The 21,585-nt window shown below is 31.8% G+C and overlaps 2 protein-coding genes across 2 annotated transcripts; both read right to left on the bottom strand.

Moving 5' to 3' along the window:
• Nucleotides 1-1,451: 1,451 nt before the first annotated feature.
• On the bottom strand, nucleotides 1,452-5,002 carry LOC125832496 (pentatricopeptide repeat-containing protein At5g24830). The gene is made up of 4 exons (XM_049511650.1): nucleotides 4,908-5,002; nucleotides 4,673-4,818; nucleotides 4,411-4,569; nucleotides 1,452-2,982 (listed from the first exon to the last, which is right to left on the bottom strand). The coding sequence occupies exons 1-4, from the start codon at nucleotides 4,914-4,916 to the stop codon at nucleotides 1,557-1,559; spliced, it is 1,740 nt and encodes a 579-aa protein (XP_049367607.1). The 5' UTR covers nucleotides 4,917-5,002; the 3' UTR covers nucleotides 1,452-1,556.
• Nucleotides 5,003-8,589: 3,587 nt separating this feature from the next.
• On the bottom strand, nucleotides 8,590-12,026 carry LOC125832335 (cytochrome P450 734A1-like). The gene is made up of 5 exons (XM_049511476.1): nucleotides 11,694-12,026; nucleotides 11,129-11,352; nucleotides 10,495-10,739; nucleotides 9,925-10,303; nucleotides 8,590-9,117 (listed from the first exon to the last, which is right to left on the bottom strand). The coding sequence occupies exons 1-5, from the start codon at nucleotides 11,968-11,970 to the stop codon at nucleotides 8,692-8,694; spliced, it is 1,551 nt and encodes a 516-aa protein (XP_049367433.1). The 5' UTR covers nucleotides 11,971-12,026; the 3' UTR covers nucleotides 8,590-8,691.
• Between the last annotated feature and the right edge of the window lie 9,559 nt (nucleotides 12,027-21,585).

Genomic DNA, 21,585 nt, shown 5'->3' with positions numbered 1-21,585 from the left:
GACTTAACCAATTACAGATCACGTGCATCTCAAATGGCACTGTGTAATGATCTAGCCTGGAGAAGAGGCTAGTAATATACATAACACTTCCAAAGCCACGAAAAAACGACTTTGAGAAGAGAAACACAAAAGATACCCGTCATAGTTTCTTAGTGCAAGATTCTGAAACTAGCTGCAGACAGGACATAGATAGACATCTCTCCATATCTATAAGGAACAACTTCATCACCTATAAATGATCAATTAACTAGTAAACATAAGTTCAGATGATGTACAATTTGTTCGTATTACAAGCTGAAAGCAACAAGAGTCCTTTTTTCGGATCAACATCAACATAGCTTTGTTTGTATGAGTTCAACGACTACTTGAGATGTCTGGTATAAATAAGTAGGATGCACCAAGAATGGAAAGGACAAATAGTTTCAACCTGATAGGCCAAGTTTTTAGTCTGGTTTCTATAAAGACGAATAATTCCAAATTTAAGAGTTTTATATCCTTCACAGAGTAAGAACACTATAAAATGCAGTTTCTTCATCAATGGTATCTCTTACGTGGTATGAAAGAGTGAAAAGGAGATTAAGGTAGACTCAGGGAATTATGTATTTGAGAGCAGAGGTTAAGACCCTAGAGAATTCAAGTCATACCATGAATGAGGTAAGCATAATGAACAAGGTTGCAATACTATAAATAATTAAATGGTTGATATCAATAACTGCAAATACTGACATATTCCATGACAGAAGAACTGGCAAAGATACAGCCTGTATTGAGGCCTCGTGTGATCCATCAATTTTAATCTTCTAGTTCCTACAGAATACTAGTTATGTACTACATACCAAGTATGTTAATCTTCTCAGAGCAAGAAATTAAAAAAGACCAACCAAATTGACTCTCTGTGTGTGTGTTTTTATCCATTTTTATAGCTATTGAAGAGCAGGTCATCCAAAATCTCTCCAAAACTTATTAGTTAGACAAATATCTGCATGATCCGTAGAGTAAATTTGCATTATCTCGTGCAGATAGTACACACATCACTACTTGGATAAAAGAGAATAAAGATATATGGGAAGAATTATTGTTTTAGAAATAATTAGAAAGCACACCTTCAACTTGGAAGCCAACCTCTTAGACATACAATAGCCCTTAAGTTGATGGGGTACTGGTTTCCATTTCCATATTTTCCCTAGGCAAAGCAAGTTGCTACGTAGCACGTTCAGTTGACAACAAGCTCGCGACATGTGAAACCAAAGCATTTAAGCCATCGAAATCTGTCATCAGAAAGTTGTCCTACGTCAAACCCTGGAATAAGATGCAGACCATGTCAGAGTTTTCCAGGTTCAATCTCACATGCAGTGAAGGGAATCCAACGTGCAATGCAAAGGTAACAGCAACTAAACATACCTCCGGGAGACAAAGACAGCTGCTGCTACTAGGCCAATGCTTCTGGACATTAAATCTGTAAGCCAACTAGGTGCAGAAACCAGAGTAGCTTTCTCTTCTGGAATAAATATATTTAGAGTCGCCCTTAACATCATAATAATTCTTGGGGAAACATCTCATCTGGGCATTGTCACTAACCACTTTTGGTGAAGGTCAAAGACTTTATTAAATTCTCCCATTCTGCAGTATCTTTTCATGAGTACCAGAAAGGGAACATGGTCAACTGCTAAACCAGATGCCATTAACTTGCCAAAGAGCTTGTCTGCCTCTCTCATCATACCTTGTACACAAAACACCTTAAGTAGTTCCGTGTAAGTAATTACATCTGGCTGACAACCTTTTCTCAACATTTTATCATGTAGTTGAAGTGCTGAGTGAATCAGGCCAAGATTACAAGCAGCACCAATCAACAAATTGTAAGTGACTGAATCAGGGGTAAGACCATATAAAAGCAACTCCTTCTCCAAGGACTGAGCTGCAGAAAGATTTCCTGACTTTATCTGAGCATAAATTAATGCATTATATGTATATATGTTTGGTAGAACACCACATGCAACCATTTTTTCTCTAATATATGAAGCTTTTTGTATATCTCCACATCTTCCATAACCATTAATTATAACATTCCAAACAAGTGGTTCAGGTATAATGGAATTCTCTAACATGTAATCAAGAAAACAATTGGCTCTATCTATCTCCCTGTTAATACATAGCCCCTGTATTATCATTCTGTACGTGATTTGATCTGGTACGACACCCATTCCAGTCATAACATCGTAGATATAACAAGCATCACTGATCTTTCCTTGTCTACAGAGTGCTCCAATGAGAGTGTTGTAAGAATAAACATCTGGAACAAAACCAAGTTTTAACATTTCACAACAATACTTATATGCAGTGCCCAGGTCATGGCTCAAACAGAATCCATGGACAACAACATTGTAAGAAACTTTATCAACTTGGATACGCTCTAATAACATCCTCTCCCAAAAAGCAAGAGCTTGATCAGTATCTCCATTTTTAAAGCAGCCATCCATCATAATGGTTGATGTAATCAAATTTGAGCTCCCCCCATTATGACTTTTGCTTAATAATTTGTGGAAAAGATTTTTTGCCTCCTCCAACAGCCCCTTCTTACAAAGCGCATGAACAAGGATGTTACAAGTTACTCTGTTTGGTACAATTCCATGGTTGGCCATGGTAGAAAAGGTGTTTAGAGCATTATCGACATCATTCACCACGCAATAACCTCTTATTAAAGAGTTGAATGCAGCACATGTGGGAGAAGGACCCCTATATAGCATACCTCTAACAATCCATTCTGCCTTCTCTAACTCACCGTTTTTGCAGAGTGCATTGATGAGGTAATTGTGTGTGATAACATCAGGAACAATACTATTCTGTATCATGTTCCACCAAAGCGATAAAGCTGCTCCCAGTTGACCATCCAGACACATGGCTCTAACAACATATGCATCTTTATTGAAATTTATTTCCCAGGTGCAGTAATCAATGCCTGCTTCAGCCGACGATATTCTTTCCCTGCAAAGTTCAGGGCAATTACCTTTAAAGATATTAGGGACTTTAAAAAGAAGCCAACAGGCTCAAATTCAACAAGAAACAGTCTACAGGCACTGGATAGACGTTAAAGTTCCATTGACATTACAAAACAAAAGAAAGTAAATTTTCTCTCACATTAACGACTTGTCCTCCGAAAGAAATGAGAAAAGGTGAAATGTGGACTTAAGCGTCAATACAGAACTAAAAAAAAGTTATATGGAAAAAACACAACAAGTCAGTTGTTTAGACATCATAAGCATATTTAATACAAAGTCTAGTCAATGCAAGCAGCAAAGGGGAGGGGGGACAACTCTTCCATGAGCCCTCCTCTCTCTAGCCAAAGCTCGTGGAAAGTAGTCAGGATGACATTGTTGCTGACATTGTTGCTGATGTTTTCACTAGCATCCAACCTAATGGATTACTTCCCTTGAGAAAGTCAATCACATTGACACCACTACAGATTTATTTCCTAGGGGATCATCCTTGAATGCTTTCTTCAAGAATTTGATATACAGCTGCTGGTAATGTTAGTTCTCTGAATTATCCTTTCTTTTACATTTTGGATTTATCGACATGACTTTAAGTGGATAGAGCCCATTGTTAGAGTTTAACTCCTTTAGCCACTTAACTACTGCAGAGGAAGCTAATAACATCCAAAGGTAGCTTTTGGCAGGGAAAAAACACAAGTGAGGAATTAAATTCATGCTGAATATTTTAACTTATTTACTCTAATGCTACAGTGCAGTAGACAAGTACTTAACCAACAAAATTACTTGTTTGCATCTAGTATATAGTTTATGAATGTTATTGTCCTAATAAACTATGACAATATTAGAAAGTAAATCTGGAAATTGTAAATCTGGAAAAGTCATTTCTTCTTAATTATCAGTTTGTTACTCTTTTCAAAGGTCTCACTTTATGATCAGGCGAGATACAGTCATGTGACAGGAACAAGAAACAAAAAAGCATAGATTTTAAACAAATGATTCTTGTTACATTTGCATTATCAAGGATATGAAACCCAATATTCACTTGCAAACTCTGTGAACTAGGAAATTATTATTTTGCTAAGCATCTTTGTGAATTCGTTTAAGAAATTTGCCATCCTTCAAAATGTATTATTTAATGATCAGCTTAAGCAGGGCACATAAGAAATGACAGGAGAAAACAAATGATCCCACATGTAAGTTAGCACATCAACTCAATCAATCACCAGGAGAACTCACATTGACAACTATACAGTTGCCTAATATCCATGTTCAAACTTCAGAAATATTCTCATATTCAAATCGTTGTGATATGTGCAATCATATGCACTTGAAACCATCAATCATACAACAACTAGAAAGAAATAATTTGCCCTTTAAGGCACAAAAACTAGTCTATTCTGACTCTAAATACAAATCAAACCTCATACTCTTCAGACGATCCAAACTGCGCTTTAACATTGTATCCAACACACTGAAACCCGCTGTCGAATCACCTTCTGGATTCGAATTGTTCCCCTTTGATGACCAATCTTTGGATCCCAGCTCGTCCCGGTTCACACTATGCATTACATTATCTTGTCTACACATAAAATTACAAAAATAAAATATCAACATTTGTTAAAGCAAAATGAATTGGAAAAAAAAAAAAGACGATAGGCATAAGTATATAATGGAAAAAACACCTCATGTCAATAACATCCAAATTCGCTTTCGAGCAGAATAAATTGGCAAAATGGTGAAAAATGCGGTCCTTAATGATGTCTAGGGTTTGAAAACTCCCGTTCAGTATCCGAAGAAGAAACTGAGATTCCTCCGAGACGAGTAATAGCTGAAAAATAAAAATAAATAATGAGGGCAAATGTATTTTAAGGGGAAAAACTGAGTATTGAATGAAATTAGAGATTCTAGAGGACTTACGGGCTGCATTTCCCGATGATTTGGAATCGATGGGCGGAGGACGGCGGACTTAGTACTAAAGTGCCGATAGACAAAAGTGAGCGACGACCGGAAAGCCGCCTGAGACGGAGAAAGTGCAAATGAAAATAAAGGACAAATTGGACCAGAAAAGGAATACAAAGGATAAATAGGTCAAATACTTTTTTTTTTTAATATTAACAACAAATATATTTAAAATTGTTATAGGAAATTAAAATAAAAAGATAAAATCATAAATCACAACTAAGGTTTACGTGTAGCAGTTAAATTTGGAAAAAAACATATGTATAAGTAATTGATAAAAAATAATTATGAAATAAATAATAGTACACGCTTCAAGAATATAGGAGTGTCGTTGGTACAAGCTAGAGGAAAACTAGAGCCTTATTTTTCTTTGTTTTTATTTTATACTTTATTGGTATATTCAAAGTCTTCAAATCACGATTTAAATTACTATTATATAGCGATATGATAATTATATTTATTAATTATTAAGATTATGATCAATTCAAAAAAGTTATAATTTAGTATGCACAAAATTTGTACTTACCTCAAGCGGTAGTTCGCTTTTTTACATAACTTTTATGGTTGATGAATATATGTGCGAATACATTAGATATATTAATGGTAGTGCGACATTATCAAACGTTTTAATGTTGTAGTATGACTATGAATCTTTTGGTAGAAATGTAATGTCTTTACCACTTCAAACAAAATTGGCAATTAAGTATATAACTTTTACATATTTAATTTTTTAAATTATTAACAATTAAATTATAAACCTTATTCACATTTAGCACTTAATTTTTTTATTTAATTTTTTCAAAAGAGCTTAAAGTATCTCATAGATTTTTTTAAAATTTAAAAAATTAAAAATTGCAAGTTTAGACACGGGCCCATCCGAAAAAATGGCATAGCATGACAACCTATAGACTTTATTGGCAATAAATAGCCCATTTAAAATTATTTAGCCAAAAAAGATTTTTTTAATATTTATTTGCCATTAAATAGCCACATTCTTTTTTTAAAAAAATGATTTTTTTCTGATTTTCTCTCTATTTCCTAGCAGTTACAGAGAGAAAAAATTTCTCTCTCCTTATATTTGTTCCTTTTTTCTTTTTCCTTATAATTTGTCAACAAATTTTTTTTTACGTGTTTTTCAATTCTTTCTTTCTTTCCTTTTTTTTTCTCCTTCTTTCAAGTTTAGGATTTCTATCTTCTTCTTTGAAATATTTTCATTAAAGATCAATCACAATAGCAACTTTTCACAACAAGTAACTCAAATCATACTAATTTTTTTTATATTGATTGTCTGGGTTATTTTTTAAAAAAAGTTGAGATTTCTACATTTTTTATCTTGTAGTTGAATGCAAGATTTTTTCTTTTTACAAATTTCCGTATTTGTATTATAATTTTACAACTTTTCTTCTCCCAAAAACTGCAACGTTTCGTGATTTTTGGAATTGACGTTTTTTCAATTTTTAATAAATAATAAATTAATATATTTATGACAATTTTTTGAAATATTGAATTTTGTTGATTGAATTTGATAATGAATATTTATTTTGTCTCCAACAAATGCATCTAAATTTATTAATGAATACAAACGAACATATAACAATGTAAAATTATCTAATTTGTTAATGAATTTCGTCGATTGCATCCCAAAATAGTAATGCAAACAATTGTATACCTATGTAAAATTAGAAAGATACTAATGCAAACAAATGTATACCAATTTATAAATGAATATGAACGAATGTATCCAATACAAATGTATACCAATGTAAATTTGAAAGATATTAATGCAAATAAATGTGTACCAATTTATTATGAATAAGAACAAATGTATCCAATACAAATGTAAAATTAGAAAGATATTAATGCAACCAATTTATAAATGAATATGGACGAATGTATCCAATACAAATGTATACCCATGTAAAATTTGAAAGATATTAATGCAAATAAATATAAATGTATACCAATTTATTATGAATACGAACAAATGTATCCAATATAAATGTATGTCAATCTATTAGATGAATACAGATTAATGAATACCAATGCAAACAAATGTATACAAATTTGTTAAATGAATATGGATTGAGTTCAAAGGCAAAATAATTGGCAGGTAATGAATTCATAGGAATACCTTTGAAATAGGAATAATCATAATCAAAATATTATTTGCTAATTTTAAGAAAAATATAATTCTAGACAGTACTTTGCTAGTTTTAAGTGAAAATGGTTGGAAGATAGAATAGAGATGACATTAATTTTCTTTTATTATTTTTAAAAATACGAAATAATTTGAAAGGAGAGAGTTTTGAATATTTTTTGCTAGTTTTAAGGAGAAATGGTTGGAAGTTAGAAGAGAGATGAAATTAATTTTCTTTTATTATTTTTAAAAACACGTAATAATTTGAAAGAAGAGATAATTCTAAATAATCTTTTGCTAGTTTTAAGGAGTAATGATTTGAAGTTAGAAGAGAGATGATATTAAATATCTTTTATTATTAAAAAAAATTGAAAAAATGTTGATATATTACTTTTAGGCTAATATGTGCCAATTTTTTATTTGTTTATTAATTGCTAATTAATAGTGGGCTATATGTTGCCAATTGTATGTAGCACTTGTCTATCTGTGTCAATTCCTCGGGCCATCCTAAGGCCCACTTATAAGTGGGCCTTGTATTTTTAGTCCCTTTCAAATGAAGAGCTAAGCTGGGCTAGACTGTTGATGTCTTCAGCCCGCTAGGACTGGGTTTGGTTAGGTTGGGCCAGTAGTTTTGTGTTTAATGGGAAATTTTCAGAGGATACCATTCTTCAAAAAATTTACTTTACCATTTTCAAATTATACAAATCAAACAAATATTATATTTTTCTGATTTATATGTAGGTAAGTTTAACTGCATTTTACCCTCAAATTTCCAGAATTTATCATCTACATTTCGGAATGCTTTGGTAATTCACGTAATTTAATTTATTTACGCATTTTTGTCTAGCAAAAATTATTTGTTTCCTTTTGTTGCTAATGAGAATTTGATTCTCAGACAAAATAGATGAATGATTAAAGTTGACGAAGTTAAAGACGAAAGCTAAACTATTATAAGTGGGCTCTCTGGTCAGGTTCAAGAAAAGTCAATAAATCTATCCTATTTGCCGGGACTCAATTATTGTAACATTTCATTGCAATATTTTTCATAGATTCAAGTCCCCATATAATTTTTATGTTTCTATCATCGGGACTATTGAGGGGTAGACAGTGCATAGCCACCCTTATGACAACAATATAATGTAATCTAGTGATTCCAAGCGCCTTGAAAGAGTAAAGACACACGAACTTAAAGTGTTTGTGTGTTCGAATCTCACTAGTAAGTAGTAACAATTTTCTTTCACTTTTTAAGAAGAGCGGGTTCACTTTAACACTTGGACACCCTTCATGAAATTTCTGGCTCCGCCACTGAAGGTAGATACTATTTTAGAGTCGTCTTAATAGGCTTAGCCTGAATTGACCCGTTTTGATAGCTCTACAAAATACTAGTAGGGTAGGGGCTCTCTTGTTGTTCCATATATATGTGGGACGGTTAGGGCCTACTAATTGAGGCATTGAGACTCTGACATTGCAAAATAATTGGACTACTATAGTTTACTAAGAAAAAAGAAATTGTATTGTAGACACAAAACATTTTTGATCTGGAAAATTTTGTTTTGTACAAGCATGCACATACTATATATTATATATAAGGATGCATGTCTACCTCTACAACTTTTGGAATATAATAGGAGCACCATATTGTGGACATAAGAGCATCAAAATAGTAGGAGCATGTTGGTAACTTGGAGAAAGATCAAACGAAAACCGCTGCAAGATCATAGCTATTGCTAATTTAGCTTGTAACACTGCTAAATTTTGGCCAACGCATCGTCGGGCGCCGAGGCCAAAAGGCATGAACGCCATGGGGTGTTTTGCTGCTTGTGCCACTCCTAGACCAAATCTTGCTGGATTGAATTCGTTAGCGTCTTGTCCCCATAGTGTTTGATCATGATGAATTGCTATGATTGGTATAAGGAGTTCAGTCCCTCTAGGTAATGTGAAATCCCCTAATTGTGTATCAACTTTGGCTCGTCTGATTGCTGCCACTGCTGGTGGATATAGCCGGACAGATTCGTTAATTATCATTCCTAGCTGCCAAAATCAAAAGTTGTACTACTTTAAATATGAGTGTATTAATAAGACTAGTTAAGATATAGAAAATTATAACACAAAAAGTATGCATTTAATTAATTTAATTCAAAACACATACAGTTAATTTTCTTTTACATTGTTAGGTCCATGCAGTTATGAACCGGTGGTATCAGCTTGTAACAATTAGCATGGATTAGTAACCTTCAACTTTTGAAAAGTAAAATTATACGTATAGGATATATCATATAGGGAGCTCTAGGGATTCATACAGAATTTGTGAAACAGGTGTAAATTAGTCAAAGTATAGAGTAATATCTCGAAAGGGCACTTAATTATGGAGGATCGTGAATGTATAACTTTTCGTAATTGAAGGATCTTTTGAGATATTTACTAGTTAAGTAAATTGTGAAACTTGATAATTCTACTTTACTCTTTACATGTAATAAATATTTAAAGTAAGAATTTTACTTACAATCCTATACATGTGTATAATAAATATTTTTACCCTATCGGTGTGGTTAAGGATATATAATATGTTACGTCGATATAAAACTCCCCTTCTTAAACTAAAAGGCTAAATGATTCTTAGTATATAAGACAAAACACATAAAAAGCTTCTCTAAATTAAAGTGAAAAATTATCTGATAGAAACATTCACCATGCCTACGAGGCATCGAGTATTATTATGTTATCGAAGAACAAAATTAAAGTTGGTTCGGTTCTTTTTGCCTTTATACCACATGCATAATAATGTTTAGTTGTTTAAGAAAATGATAATTACGGTGAATAAAGTAATTAATAACATACCGTCTTAAGCTTGGAAATTTGGTGTTTAGATGGAGGATCACGTGCTCCACAGACAGTTAAAACTTCATCACGTGCTAATTCCTGCCACTGAGGATGCATGGCGAGTAAAATGGTGGTCCACGTGAGCAAATTAGACGTGGTATGTTTGCCTGCAAAGAAGATGGTCTTGCATTCTTCGACAATGTCATTAACTGTGATATTATTTCTATATTCATCATCACTACCTGCTTTGATCATTACTTCCAATAAATCATTCGGACATTCTTCTGACAACACCGCCTCATCTATTTTTCTCCTTTCTTCAATCAGCTTCCTCAAAGATTTACGCACTTCTTTATCCAATCTCCAACATATTCTATTCTTTTTACTAGGCAAAAACCTGTCCAACACAATACAAAAACATTCAAGATTCTTGCACAAACCACTAACTACCAAATCATACATAACGCGTTATTCTCATTCATTAATATGATTATACTACTATATTTATAAATAACATGAGATATAACACGGAAAATCAATATATAGGTATAGAGGATGATTATTACAGAGAGATTTAACGATATAGACCTGTATCCGGGGATGAATACTTTTTGATAAGCTTCGGTGGCATAAACCATTTGTTGTGCTTGTAACTCAAAGATGGCTTTACCATCTTCGTAGCTGTTTCCGAACACAATACGCGTAATGACATCTTCTGCTAATGTTGAGAACATTTCTGACACTTCGATCTCTACTTTTCCGCTGGCGTTTGACATTTTTGACCATTTGTCTAACATCTCCTTCATGCTCTTTCCCATCATGGGAATCATTAGCTATATGTAGGAAAATGAAAGATAAATAGGAGTTGAAATTTTTCTATAAAATAAATAGTGATATTGCTTCGATTTTTCAAAAATGTTCTACTTTTTGAAAGAACTGACACAACCTCAACAATATTTTTAAAGATTCCAAAAAAATAGCAAACAAATAGAGGTGATTGTACATAAATGTAGAATTAGCAATAAGTTAAAAAATAGAGTTTAATTTTTCAAATGATCACTCAGTTAATAGTTATTATCTTAAAATCACCTTTCTTCTTGACTCCAATTTTCTTTAACAAAAAAGATGATAGTTGAGTGATCATTAGAAAAATCAACCTTTCCGAGTACAATAAAAAACCACAGTGTTAAAATTCAGTTATTAGTCGATATTTAAGACTTACCCTGAGATTTTCTATGTAGAATGTAGGAGTAATAATCTTCCTATGGTGAGCCCATTTTTCACCTTTGAGACTAAGCAAACCATCACCTTCAAGCTTCTTGACAAGCGCGGGCGACTCATTTTTCTCAAAATTATCTGATTTCAGAACGAATATATCCCTAATTAAAGCTGGATCAGAAATGGTGACACGAGCCGTTGGTCCAAACCATATAACAAATATTGAACCTGATATACACCAAAAATAAGTTAGTAGTAGAAAATTAAATTAAAAAGATGACAAGTACTTGACAAAAGTCTATTTTAAGCTAGAAAACAAACAACGTAAAACGTTATTGGCGTGAATACTCCCCAACTCAGCCAATTTGAATATATCGAACCAAACAAAGGATTGTGAATAGTTAGTTAATTAGCTTCCAAAATATGCATAGAGTGATAGAAACGGAAAGAAAAGTTGAGATAAAGGAGGCGTTAAAGTTTGAAACAAACATCTCACATATTCCGGTAGATATGTTTCAGATAAATATTATTTATACTGACGATATAAATTTGAAAAAATAGGTACGTACCATAGATTTTCTTCCAATGATGGTAGAAGGGGAGAACATTGGGAAGAATGTCATGAGAGGTAAAAGTGGAAGGCCAAGATGGAGTAGTGAAACTTGCAATTTCTTTGAGGTTACCAAAGAGAAAATGATATTTAGGACCAGTGATTCCTTGCTTCTTGAAGTGTTTTTGAATTATTTTTGGTGTCCACCAAAGATGAACAAACGCTTTCTGTGTAAACAACAGTAACACATATGAAAATACAATAACACATAACCATTGAAAGCAAAATCCTTCCATATCAGCTAGCAATTGCCTCCTCTTTTGGCTGGCTCTAGAGAGAGAGAGCTCTTTAATTTGTCTCTCTTGTTTATAAGACTACAAGGTGAAATATTGAGGTTGTCCGGTTTTATAGCTCAATATTTCAAATTAATTAAAAAATTAGTCAAGTTATATATGGAGTTTAGTGAGGGTAGTACGTAGTGTCTATGTCTAGCGAAGTTAGGGAGGTTGTTCACAATAGACCCCTGACTCAATTAAAGCATATAAAAACAGTATAAAAATGAAATACAATAATTAAGATGTCATTGGAAGAAGTGGAGAAAAAAATAGTATAACAACAAATAATATAAAACACGGAAAAAAACAAGTAATCGAATTCAAATTATATACATGTACGTAATATATAAATATATATATATACACATACTATCAGACCGTTTAAAGTATATTTATATGTAAAATTTTGAAATTATAAAGATTGCTTACTAAACAAAAAATTATCTAAAAATATAAAATTTTCTTATACTAAAAATGTATATAACTTAAATTCAAACTTAAAACAATATGCCTGTCCCAATTCGCATGCGAGAAGCCGGGTGCATATAGGCTCGTTTAAGATAATGTGAACTAAATGCAGTTCAAATTGATTTATGATTTTTTTTTAAAAGTACTTAAATAAATTTTTTATTTGATTTATATTTAAAGAAGATTTTTAAAAATTGAGTTAACATGATAGTTAAATAGATAATGAGAAAATCAAATTTGGTAAAAGTTAGAGCGATTTGCACGACTGATTATTTAGATCATCTTAATTTAATCGAACGATTTATTTAAGCTCAATTAACTTTTGAAAAAGAGTTGAGTAATGATCAAACCTGCTCAAATTTAGTCCAAACCGTTTTAACAATTTAGGATGTAATCCCAAATTTAAGCAATGTTAACAAGGGGCACGCATTGACCCTAGTTCCAATAGCCAATAGGGGGTTACGTTCCGCATTTTCAGAAAGGATCATGTGATTCTTCATCCTTATGCGTGCTAGTAATACAGTAGCGCCTCTAGACAACTTTCATGAATCATTTCATTTTCAAAAAAAAGAAAAGGAAGAAGATATATATGAAATATGAATCAATTATTAACTAGGGGTACTCCACATATATATATTTCTCAATCATTTTCATTTCATTTCATTGAAACTACTACGATGACTTTAGACCTAACCTATTATCCCCCACATATTATTGATCACCAATAAAAAATAATCCCTCGAATAAATTCTTTACCTACCTAATTAATTAAGGTTTTGAACCCTATTCCTAGAATAGTAGGCAATGTTTCAAGTACCGTAAACAAGAAAAATATACTACTAATATACTAGCTATCACAATTATTGATCAAAAGAGATATCATTTGCATTTATGCACGCAAAAGCAACTGACATCTACTACTACTATACAGTTCACTTTCACTTGATACATGAACTTTTATATAATTTGGAATTTGGATTGTATAGTGTGGGGTTACATGGAGGTAATATCCAATTTATAGTCAAAATGCGGGACCATTCATGTGGATATATATATACGAGAGTTTCACGAGGATAAATAAATTTTTATCAGTGTTGTGGTATAGTGGTAAAACTATTTCACCATTAATTAGAATTCTCGGGTTTCAATCCTGGGTATGGAGAAAATATTGTTTGGAGCGTCAACCCTTAATGGACCCTACAGTGTGCAATCTGGATTTGATAGGTTCAATGTGAGCTCCGGACACCGGAGAAACAAAAAAAATTAAAAAAAATCTTCATGAATTCTAGCAACATTATGTTTTATCCCTTTTTTACGTTTGAGGCATCACACCCTTTTTTCTTCCCTGTCTCCCCAAAATCCATAGAGCCAATGCTGCTATAAGCCTGACGGGCGGATTAAACTCTTCACGTACGAGTTCTCGCGAACTTAATAGCTTTTGCTCAATTTTATATCTGATTATATAAACCCAATTACTATTATAAATTAATTTGAGATTACTCTAGAAACACAAGAACTTCAAATTCTAAATTTGTCTATAATACTTAAGCCTCACAGGAAACTACAATTATTACGTGTATCAATTCTAAATAATTTTCATTGATCAATTGTTTCATTTAATAAGACTCACAGGAAACTACAATTATTACGTGTATCAATTCCAATTAATTTTGATTGATCAATTATTACATTTAATCTCATTTGAAACCCGCAATAAAATACAGTACTTAGTATCAACACAATTCTCGTAGTATTTTGTTCTTCAATTTTTTGTTACCACATGTGTTACTTATGTTGCGGTTATCATATTATTTTATTGTTACCATTTTTTTTTCCTTCTAAATTAATAGTATTGCTTTCCAGATCACATTTTTTCATTCTTGTTACTATTTCTAACTTTGCATCCTTTTTTCCAACTGCTTTGAAATGGTTTACTCAAGTTAGGATCTATAAAAAATAACTTCTTTATCTCAATAGGCCAGGTAAAGGTAAGATTTGCATGCGTACACTCTAATATCTCCATACCTCACCTAGCTATAGAGTTACGTTGCACTATATATGTTGTTGTAGAGTATTAGAATAAGGAAAGTTCTGCATATTTTCTACCGCCAAATAAATCTCAATTAGGACAAATTGAAGTCTCTAGAGGACGTATAAGACCTACACATGATCAAAACATAATTAATCTCAACTAAATGTACCAACATGATCTCAAAAACATAATCTCAACTTGTTTTTCGATTAATTTAAATGCATTCATAGTGATTATTGGTATTTTGAGACAATTTCCATATCATGATGATGAAAAACAAAGGAACAAAGAAAGGTTTCAATTTGGTTTTATTCGAAGTTAGTTTTTGGTTGAAAAGGAGCGAGGTAGCTGGCTGAGGGGTGAGGGAGGAAGAATTGGTTTTTGGTTTTGGAAGTTTGCACATAAATTTGGGCACATGGAAAAGAAAAAAAGGCTGTCTTTTTTAATTAGCACTCGATGTTAGAGGGGGGATATGCCTTGATTGTAACAAACCATAGGTGCCCCACTCTATAACGTTTCCCTTAATCTTGTCTTGGTAGTAGCAAGCCATGTTGGGTCCATTTACTTCTCATTGGTCCACCTCTCCATAATGTTCTTTTATCTCCTACATCTCATAACTATTCTATATTCCTAACGAACTATCTTCCTTTTGGTTTCTTTCTAGTACTAGTAGTTGGAGATTAGATCCTTTCAACTAATAAGATATAATATATATATATATACCTTTTCCTTATCTTTTGGTAGAGTTTGTTAAATTGAGATATAATCTATTAAAACCACTTTAATGCTTCTAGGTATGAATTACGATCCAAAAGAAGTTATTGGTTGAGATCGTATATTATATTGCTCAAGAAATACGAAGATAATTCTTGTTTGATCATAAGGATTAGCAGTTTTAATAATTAGGTTAGGGGTGATCACACTGAGAGTTACTCGTGATTGATATTGGCAAAACCACAGGTTAAGCACGGATATAGCAGGTCATATCTATTTCGGGGTACAGAGGTGATCACAATGGGTGCTAAGAAAAACCACCAAATCCAACAAGTCAGGGACACTGGTCATAGGTTGATTTCTCATATAGTTACTCAACTAATAGTTTGAATCTCATAATTAAAGTCACTTCCTTTGTATAAAAAATTGAAATCAAGAAGAAAGTTGATCATTTTTTGAGATAATAGAATAGAGTGACCATCGATCTAAGAAATCAACCCTAACGTAGCAAATGTTTCACTTTAATAACTTAAATTATTAGATTAATTTGGACGCTACATAATTCAACATGATTAGAGGATACTAAATTATTTTTTTCACGTATTTGGCTCATATATGAAAAAGAATTAAACCAGCACATATTTAAGTACTCCATATGATTTGAGACATAATATGTATAATTAAATGAATAAAAGTGTGATTTCTTTATCAATTTAAACTTGTAGATGAGATATAGATAGTCAAGCTCGCTTGAATAGATCACCTAAACATAGCTCAACCTAGCATTCCCTAGCTAATTACTGTTAGTGCTAAAATTGTAATTAATATTAGTGGCCAACTTATCTGCAATTGTGTTGAGTGGAAATGATGCAATGCATATAATACATGAAAGTGAGTTGTAGACAGTGTAATAAGTAGCAATTCCTCTTCTGTTGGTTTGGACCTGAGCCTATTCAAAAATTGGACCGTCAATAGGTTGTTTTTGAAGGTGATGTCACATGCTCATTTCTAACAAAGAAAGAATAAGCATTAGCATTTGGAGATGTCACCTTTGTCCAATGGAAGTGGTTAGTACATTAAACATGTGAAAACTATACCTATTTGCTCTTTATTGGTGCTTTTTCTAAATTGAGACCTTGCAAGGAAACAGTTGTTCCCCTGACCTTGTAGTTTGTGTTCAAATTGTAATAACAACGTTAAAATAGCATATAACTTGGTCGATCTCTAGTTTTGTATCTGCCACTTCCCACCTTTTTGTGTAACTCTGACCCACAGGTTCTCGACAGGGCAATGACCAATGTTCCCTGTACTAAAATTTAACTAATATAAATGCAATATCTTTTCATACCACAAAAAAAAAAAAACGTAAATATGTGGAGGAAGATGAATCTAGTTCAATAGTATAGTACGTAGTTGCAGCCAGGGGTGGAGCTAGGTGCAGGGGATTTGTGAGTTCGGATAAATTCAGTAATTTTTTCGTAAATTTTGTATTTGTACTAGAAAATTAAATAAATATATATGTATATTAATTTGTGAACCCCTATAAAAAGTGGTTGATGACTCAGTGCAGGGCCGACTCGACAAGATTGGGGGCCTAAAGCGAAACTTAAGAGAGGGACCCTAATATTTTGTTTTTTTCATCATATATACTTTTATTTAAAATATACTTTTCGAGTTTTTTTAGATGCAAAGTCATTAGTTACTATTTTATAATCAATTTATTTTAAATAATTCATTTTCAATTGATAATATAGCTAATCCATTCAATCTCTGTTGAGCCATTGTTGATCTGAAATTAGATTTAATCAATTTTAATTTCAAAAAACTTCTTTCGGCTGAGGCAACAGTTACATGAATTGTTAACATTATTCTATAAGCAATATGTGTATTTGGAAAAGAATCAAGTCTTTTTATTTGATTGAGTATTTTTATTAGATCATTATCTTCCATTTGTATTATTTATCTTGACACTTTTAATTCAAAAAATAAATTTAAACCATCAATATCATGATAACTATTATGTGTTAAATAAAGTTCAACGTTAAGACAATGTTTTTTCTAAAAAATTCTCATCATCTAATGGTCTCAAATTTACCACTAAATAAGAAACCAAAAATATTTCCATATGCTTCAATTGGTTCGTATCTATTTTGAAGTGAAAAAATAGCTTCATCTACTATAAGTAATCAACTCTAATTTCAAGAAATTTTGTGATTTCGTTATCAATATTTTCATTAAATTGTTTCTTACGAAATTCGGGTTCTAAATTCATCTCATATGTAATATCCTTAGTAGAAATCATAGCACTCGTAGTAAATATTTTATTTTTTAAAAAATAACATTTATAAGTAATTTTTTTTTAAAATGGGGTCCCCCAAAAATATGCGGGGCCAAGCGATGGCTTTAGTGGCCTAGGGGTTAAGACGGACTCGATGATAAGTAAGAGCCATAGAAATTTAGAACCCGCAAACTCCTAATTTTAGCTCCACCTATAGTTGCAGTAATTGAAATTTGGGCTGCTTACTAGATGAAGGAAAAATAACACATAAAACATGTTGTGTATAGGCATACGTTGTATTATTTTTGTTAACTTAACGTGTGTCTATAAAATTTAACTAAAACGCACGGACAATGATACGTTCAAGTTAAAATAATGTGAACTTATATATTGTCGAAAAAGAAAAACTTATATATTGTCACTCGCGTTAACGTAATTTTGTTGTGACACTTCTGTAGATTGGACCAAGTTATCCTTTTTTTTTTGTTAGTCTATTCGGCATATTAAAAAAATAATTGACTTGGTTAATTTGAATTTATTGTCAATCCCGCGAAGGTAAGGGTAAAGTTTTTGTACACCCATCTTCTTCACATCTCACTTATATGAAATTTTACCGAGTATAATGTTATTGTTGATTAATTTGAATTTATCCTATATATGACTAATTATAGGAGGAAGTTCTTTGAGGCAGAGCGAGGATATGAAACTTAGCTCATGAATTTGGAGTTTTAGTCCTTTTTCATAATTACCGGATTCTAAATTAATAATGTGTACAATATTTCAATGGATTTATTAAGACAAATAAATACATGATCTAGACAAAAATTGTTGGAGTCAACAAAACACGTAGTTTGTAATACACTAGTCCGACCCCTAAATTTACTCTCTACTTAAATTTCCTTTTTGAAGACTCGAAATTAAAACCTTTGATTAGATATATCAGGATCCTATCTATTTCACCGCATTATCCTGTGACGGTGAATTGAATTACTTGAGTGAAAAAATGACACAGATGATGTGTATGAGACGCAAAGCCAACGTTAATTAGGCATGTAAAGAATGTAGTGCTTGTTCCTTTCATATGAGCAGGAGAAAGCTGGGAGTTCATGAACCTAACCTAACACATTCTACAGCTGTAGTGGACGAGACGTGCAGATTATAAGAATATCTAATCCAAGAATTTCAATTTATTACACAAGTTAAAGTAATATTTCAGGTACTAACTAGTCAAGAATATACACAATGTGCACATCGAAGAGCCTTGCAAATTAAAAATTTTGAAAATCAATTGTCGCTGGTTTTTTTTTTGTTTCCCACGGTGTTTGGAGCTCACATTAGAGCCCTGACTAAATTCAAATTGCGCACTGCAGGATCCACTAGGGGAGCACTCCCAGCACGTTTTTCTCCATAACCAAGACACAAATCTGAGATCTCTGATTAAAAGTGAAGCAGTCTCTATAACATTATTAAGTCAAAATTATTATGCATGTTGGGCACAAACCAACAAGAGCATAACAAAGTACAGCATGGAAAATCTAGGAGAGTGTACGTAAGAAATCAAACAAAGAAAAAATTAAATTTAACTCACCAAACTAAATAGTTGTAGCTAGCTCCAAAATTCTTAATAACGTTAAGGCCTAAGGGTGAGAACTAAGGTTATTATTAAATTAAAAAAAAATGGAATAAAGTTGGAATATTTGTCTGTTTCTACCGACCAGGGTAACAACTTTGTTTTTGCATCATGTTGTCCCATTTTCTATGTTACCTTTTAATTATCACCTTTCTCAACATGTCTAAAAATATTTATTTTTCTAAAAATATATTTTATCTTTTACATTTACTATATTACACTACCTAATTTGTACCTACTCCTAGCTTAGGACCCTTTTACTTATTTCTAGGCAGAAAATTTGATAATTAAAAAAAAGGAAAAGAAAGCTGCTGTATATCTGAATGTTTTGTCTCATGTAAACCATCCTTGCTGTAATGTCTCTTCATTTTAGGCCGTGTCTTCTGGCCTGGAGAATTTAAATATTTTTAAATTTCTCAATTAGTTTGTAATTTTGCATGAAGCAATAAATTAATATTAATGTTCACTTCTTGTCTATAATATAATTCTCTTGTTTAGATACGTACGTTATTAAAGATAATTCATTTCACGGACCAAATTAAAATACTTTGTCTATACTAAAGATATCTGTTTTCACGGACTAAAAGAAAATAATTAAAACAGTGCAAATTTGATTAAACTGATTAATCAATTATCTAAGGAGCGTGGAGATTGTAAGTTAATGGAAAATCTTTGTGAAAACATTAATCGTATATATGTCAAATAATTGAATGATTGAATTTGGTGGATGTTTTTTTTCAGTCTTAGTAAAATAGGGGATGAATTTGACCTAAACATAGGGTCAAATAGAATTTGAAAGGGTTACAACCAAATTGAGCGTGTAACCAATTAATAACAGTCCACAAAAGATTCAATAGTCCCTTGTTGACAAAGAATTAATAAGAAATATTTCAACGCGATTCAAAAAAAGAGACTATTAAATGTTGTTTTGAAATACAAATAAATATTTTTTCATCTTTAATTAGAGGTTTCTTGTTAGTGCATAATCGTTTTCCATAGGAAACATTATATTAGATATTTTTATGAAAATTCAGATTAATCGAATCTCAAAATGAATATCGACGAAAGGAGATAGTGAGATGAAAAGAAAGAATGTAAGTGGTCCATCTAGTTTTGCCGGTTTGGAATTTGGAATGTCAAATATTGCGTGTTATTTATTCCCTTTAGTCCCCGCGTTTCCGGGACGCCAACTTTTTATCCTTGAACATGCTATTGAGTATTCAGTATGACTTTTTTTTTCTTTTCTTTTCCAATTCGTTATGATTAATAATTAAAATAGGGGTCACATAGTGGGGATTTATATGAGAAAACCATACCCCAAATTGTCAAAAGTGGAGCAGTATTTCCACAAACATTGATCTATAGATACTTTCCCCTTTGGCATTTTTTGTAGTCAGAAAGCAAAAGTTGCGTATGTAGCTATAGGAGTTGACGTTTTAAAGACACAATATTGTGTCTATCACTTCTTTCATTCTATCTCATACTTTTAAAAAATTACGATTGAATTTGAGTGAGATGGATTTAGTCCCTAAGGTGTGAGTTCACGTGACTTTAATAACTTTTGTTCATATCATGTATTTGTTTTAAGAAATTAACAAAATAATTATATATAGTTAATTTAAATCTTAAAATTATTCTATGTTAACTTAAAATTATTATACGAATTCATAAACTTCAAAATATAAATTCGTATAGAAGCTTATCTGTCGATCAATGCTGGAGTTCCAGATTCGTTTCGTTGGACAGGATACATTATTGATACAAATGACTTTTTTTGTGACAAGACATTGCAATTCAATGCTTCAAGTACATTATGAGATAAACTGTAGAAAAGGAAAAAGTACATTTTGAAGTTATAGAATGTTGTCGCATAGCCTATGGATTGTTTTTACAACAACAAAAAAAGTGTATACATAGACCATAGTAAAGTAGCATGGAAAAAGGAGAACTCGAAATTAAAGGTAATACCTCCTTGATCTATTTCAAAATATATATCGTCTTTACTAAGGATACATTATTGATAAAACTTTTTTGTGATAAGACATTGCAATTCAATGCTTCAAGTACGTTATGAGATAAACTATAGAAAAGGAAAAAGTACATTATGAAGTTATAGAATGTTTTCACATAGCATAAAAGTGTATACATAGACCATAGTTAAGTAGCATGGAAAAAAGAGAACTCCAAATTAAAGGTAATACTTCCTCCACTTTAAAATATATATTGTCTTTACTAAAAATATTTACAATTTTAGAAAGTTTCGGAGAAAATTAAATAATTATTTTGGAGCAATTCAACTCCAAACACCTCAATTATGATTTATGGCATATAAATATAGTAGCAATTAAATAAAGAGAGATTATATCTTAAGTATAAATAAGAGTAAAATAGCCAAATACTTTTCCTACTTAATGTTCTCTTATGGAAGATGTAAAATGTTGCTCTCAATTGCAC

The sequence above is a fragment of the Solanum verrucosum genome, unplaced genomic scaffold (assembly GCF_900185275.1).
Source record: "Solanum verrucosum unplaced genomic scaffold, falcon-dt-bn FXZP01000009.1, whole genome shotgun sequence".
In the NCBI taxonomy this organism is placed as follows: Eukaryota; Viridiplantae; Streptophyta; class Magnoliopsida; order Solanales; family Solanaceae; genus Solanum; species Solanum verrucosum.
This window is presented reverse-complemented; position numbering and strand designations above follow the sequence as displayed.